General features: G+C 40.7%; 1 protein-coding gene across 3 annotated transcripts; it reads right to left on the bottom strand.

Moving 5' to 3' along the window:
• On the bottom strand, positions 1-4,277 carry LOC116003783 (sn1-specific diacylglycerol lipase beta). Of its 3 annotated transcripts, none has more exons than XM_031243707.1 (8): positions 4,082-4,277; positions 2,914-3,219; positions 2,371-2,570; positions 1,866-2,216; positions 1,534-1,734; positions 1,346-1,416; positions 983-1,122; positions 1-550 (listed from the first exon to the last, which is right to left on the bottom strand). In XM_031243707.1, the coding sequence occupies exons 1-8, from the start codon at positions 4,137-4,139 to the stop codon at positions 213-215; spliced, it is 1,665 nt and encodes a 554-aa protein (XP_031099567.1). In that variant the 5' UTR covers positions 4,140-4,277; the 3' UTR covers positions 1-212. The 3 variants fall into 3 exon arrangements, with proteins under 3 accessions (XP_031099567.1, XP_031099568.1, XP_031099569.1); XM_031243708.1 differs by having other exon boundaries at positions 2,935-3,219; XM_031243709.1 differs by lacking the exon at positions 4,082-4,277 and having other exon boundaries at positions 2,931-3,215.

Here is a 4,277-nt window from a genome sequence, read left to right as displayed (position 1 = left end):
TTGGCAAATGATCAATGTAACATTAACAAATAGGCAAGCAATTTCTTGGCAAATGATCATCGTAGTCGGGAACTAAAACCGAATATCATCATAGTTGAGAACTAAAACCGAAACACTAAAACAGAAATTAACTCTTGTATGGGTATATATTCATTATTGAATGAAGATATGGACAGCAGTACAGGTGAAGACAACCTTGAACTAACACTTGATCATCTGAAAATGGCTTCATCAGAGGAAGCGGGGATACCTTTGAGAACATCCCGCAACGCATAGTTATGGCTGTCGCATCTGTGGTCTGAGATTACGTTACTGGAGAGCAGTATCCTCTGGAAATGCTCGCCCGGGTGTCGCTTCCACAGCGTGAAGAACTCCGTGGCCTCATCAGTATTCCTCTTTAAATAATACACGCTCCCGGGTACTAGCAATTCCTCATCTACTCCACCGAGAGTGCCTTTGTGTTGTTTTGCTAGAGAAGCAATGTTGCTTGCTGACCCGGAGGTTGGTTGCGTGCCTGAAGCAGTATTAACTTCCTTTCTCGGGGGAACATCTGACAAAATTACTCGATAAAAATTATTGGTTCACAGAAAATGGTTGCCTATTATAATGCAGACATGGTTGTAGTAGGCGCCTAGGCGGCGACTTATAAAAACAAAAAAATAGTGCATATGTGTGGGTGTATGTCATATATATATATCTTACTTCTCTTATTTATATAAATAAATAAAGTTAAATATATATAAATATAATAAAAAAGTTAACAAGGCCGGCGGCCCGAGGGCGAGTTAACTCGGCCGAGTCGGCCGCCGAGGGAGCAATTCGCCTCGGCCTAGGGGTGCCTAGGCGGCCGATTTTTGCAACAGTGAATGCAGATAAATATGAACAGAAGATCATTCATTGGTAACAACAGAAACAATTCCCTGCGTTTGATATATGCTCTTAATGTAATCATTAGAGTAATCGGAATGTTGTGGAGACAAACCAGGGTATGTTGTTTGGTCTCGGGACTTGGCAAACTCGGCTAGCTTCTGAGCTACATCCTGGATGGACGATACAACCTGCTTCGCATTCGTGAATAAATCTACCACGCCTTTCCAGTCTCCCTTCTCGAAAACACTCATCCTACACAAAACGAAGTTAAGGGAAGCCAATAATTTGACATTGACGAGAATAAGAAAAGAGACTGCAAAAACCGTAAATAGACACTATGGAGACGCTAACCCAAAAGACGTTTCATCTTCCATAACATGCACTTAAAATTAAAAACACCCGATTTCCTCGTAATGTACAGCCTATAGAGATCCCTGCTAAATAATTAATGCCCCTAAAGCCTAATTTTCCTTACCAGTCCGTCTGAATAATTTCGTTCCTCAGCCTTATGAGAGAAGCAACGCTTAACCTCGGAATAATGTCATCCTGCATCCAATGTATTGTAAGTTGTAAAGGTCAAAGTATGGCTTAACACGAGTTGCATAAGAACATCGATCAACAAAGAGGTTCTAGAAAAACAAGCTCAATAAGACACATACTGACCTGCATTACCACCGTTACAACATAATCAGAGCACTTTTCTGCAAGATCTTGGGAGACGCATGGTGGGGTTGCAATTCCAACTGCTGTTACAATATCGGGATTAAAGCCGAGCTCCTGGGGCGACTTCTTACGGATCATTATTGCCAACAAGGATGCTATTGCACCTCCAAGAGAATGACCAACCAGCCTTAACCTAAATCCCTGTATATGGATTAGTCTCAGTAATAAGTCGTGCAAAGAAATAAAACGCAAAGGGAAACAAAGCGAGACTAATTCGTCTTATTTTAAAGAAAAATAGCATTTGTTCAACAAAAAAGTGATAGTTGCAACACCTCGTGTTTCTGCAGGCATTTCCTTAGCGTTTCCATTTCATGAGTGAGAAACCAACGAGCAGCCTCGGCACTCCCAAAATGTGTCGAGTAGCCTTCAAATGTTACTTCTTCATTGCTTGAAGAAACAATGTCAGTAATTATATCATAAACTGTGTGTGTTCCACGTATTCCAAGTATGACAAGTCTTTTTCTCTTGTCAACCGCAATGTAATATCCAGGCCTTAACATGCTGGAAATTTTAATGAATTTCACAACATCGGTTTCTCGAAGCATACAGTTCCGTGCAAGACCACGAGTACTATCTCTGTATGAGCCCTTTGCTAGTTCAGTGTGGTACATGAGATCATGGACCTAACGAAAAAAACATGATCTGATTGAAGAGTTACAAAAGAAAAACCACCAAAAAAAGAGGGAAAAAAGGAGAATGTCTAGAATAATTTACTATTGAATCACTTCCCGTGCCAAAAAGAATAAAATGAAAAGATGGCAAGGAATTTGAAATTACAACTGATTCAGAAGATATCAGTTCACCCTTAATATCCTCGCGAGGATTGATGGATGCTTGCTGGAGATATATAAGATAAAGGCCTATGGTAAGATCGCTAAGACTCCAATCCTGAAGTCCCAGTTTACTCCGTTGAATACTTGCATAGATCTCTGCAAGAGACCTGTTGATGGGCGGGGGTCTATCTCCAATTCCATTCCCTGAAAACCCAGAAAAAAAAAATAGAAAGAAAAGAAAAGAAATAGAATCAGTTCAGTGAAAGACATACCGTCACTTCTGAAATCCAAAAGGTAGCATTTTGGATTAAGGAATGAATAATAAACATCCTTACGTAAGGTTTCAAAATTGATTTTTGACTTCTAAAGTAGCAGCATTCATTCACTTATTGTGTAAAATGTAATCATGTTTCCACCGTAAATTCAAAAGAGAATAACTTTATCCACTTAGTTCTGCATTAAACTACATTCCCAAATCTCATCTCACAACTCACACATAATAAATGGGTCTTCACATCTTGTAGAAGTAACCCCATTTTAAACAGACCTGAAGGTAAAGCCCACCTACATAGTTGAGACGCAGATTCAAGAGCTTTAGAAAGCCAAACAGTATCGAATTTCCATTTGCTACTGGAAAAATTATACTTGTCAAGATCGTAATTGCTGCTCCTGGAGTCAAGGTGGGTGATCCCGCTTTTAGGTGTTGCTGGCAGTTTGGATGCTTCATTCTCCCCACCTATCCCATCACTTCCTATCTTCTCCTTATCTGACCAGTGTGACTGACATCTTCTAAGCACATTGCTGATGATATTCTGGTAGGGCTCCTGTTTCCTTATTAACCGAATACTAGTATCTGCAATCAAAGAAAAAAACCAGATGAACAAAAATTAGAAGCCAGATTGTGTTAACCAGAGAGTACAAAATGTATATTCTATTTTTTTTGGGGCAACAAGTAAAACCCACAGCCACTACTAGAGGATATGCACTAGATAAATCTCGCATTGTAACCCTAACCTTCAAACGACCACAAGGAGGTAAACTATTCTAGATTGTCCCATAGCTGACCCCGGTTCAAACTAAGAAGACCCAAGTAAACCCACCTTGTGACTTGTGACCCTAGCAAGTAGAGGGCCACAAGGAGGTAACCGGTCTAGATTGTCCATAGCACACCGGCTAAAATCAAGAAGGCTAAAAGGCAGCTCCCACTGGGAGATGGCCACAGGGAGGTAACCAGTCTAGGTTGTCCATAGCACACCGGCTAAAATCAAGAAGGCCAAAAGGCCACTCCCACTAAGAGAGGGCCACAGGGAGGTAACCAGTCTAGGTTGTCCATAGCACACGGCTAAAATCAATAAGGCCAAAAGGCCGCTCCCATTGGGATGGTACATTCATCAACACTTTATTCTCTGCATATGCAACAGGAGTGTTTGGAAGTAATCATCTTTGTTTGCCAATTATTTTTGTCAGAAAACACAACAAACCAGAAAAATTGATACATTTGATTCAAGTTAAGTAAGACAGTAACTCCTCCCCCAACCAACCCAACTCTCAAACAACACTATCAGACAGCAAAGATCCAATCTTTTCTACATTCCAGCAAAATATCACCGCTAAACATGATGGAATGCTAACAAAAAAACCTGAGAACCGGATTGAATTGAAGCATACATGGATAAAGCAAGCAAAAGTATGAAGAACAGACAGAAATCACCGACCTATGTTGTTGAAGAACCGCTTGGCGGATTGAATAGCCATCCACTTTGATAAACTCATGTCGCATCATTGAGCATGAGGCTCCAAATGCAACGGGAAGAAAGCTCTCTCCCGAGAAACTTTCAGCTGGGAATTTTGACAAACATCTGGCAGGTTGTGCTTTGGCGGTTTATAACGATGTTTCCAGTACCCACCGAA

This window comes from Ipomoea triloba, chromosome 14, assembly GCF_003576645.1.
Source record: "Ipomoea triloba cultivar NCNSP0323 chromosome 14, ASM357664v1".
Lineage (NCBI taxonomy): Eukaryota > Viridiplantae > Streptophyta > Magnoliopsida > Solanales > Convolvulaceae > Ipomoea > Ipomoea triloba.
Note: the sequence above shows the minus strand (reverse complement) of the source record. Positions and strands in the feature narration are given on the sequence as shown.

Excerpts from the sequence above, each read along its gene's own strand:
- LOC116003783 (XM_031243707.1), bottom strand. The coding sequence starts at position 4,139 with ATGAGTTTATCAAAGTGGATGGCTATTCAATCCGCCAAGCGGTTCTTC. Across the intron at positions 3,220-4,081 it reads GCGGTTCTTCAACAACATAG|ATACTAGTATTCGGTTAATA; the intron begins GTCGGTGATTTC and ends CTTTGATTGCAG. Across the intron at positions 2,217-2,370 it reads TGATATCTTCTGAATCAGTT|GTCCATGATCTCATGTACCA; the intron begins GTAATTTCAAAT and ends TTTTTTCGTTAG.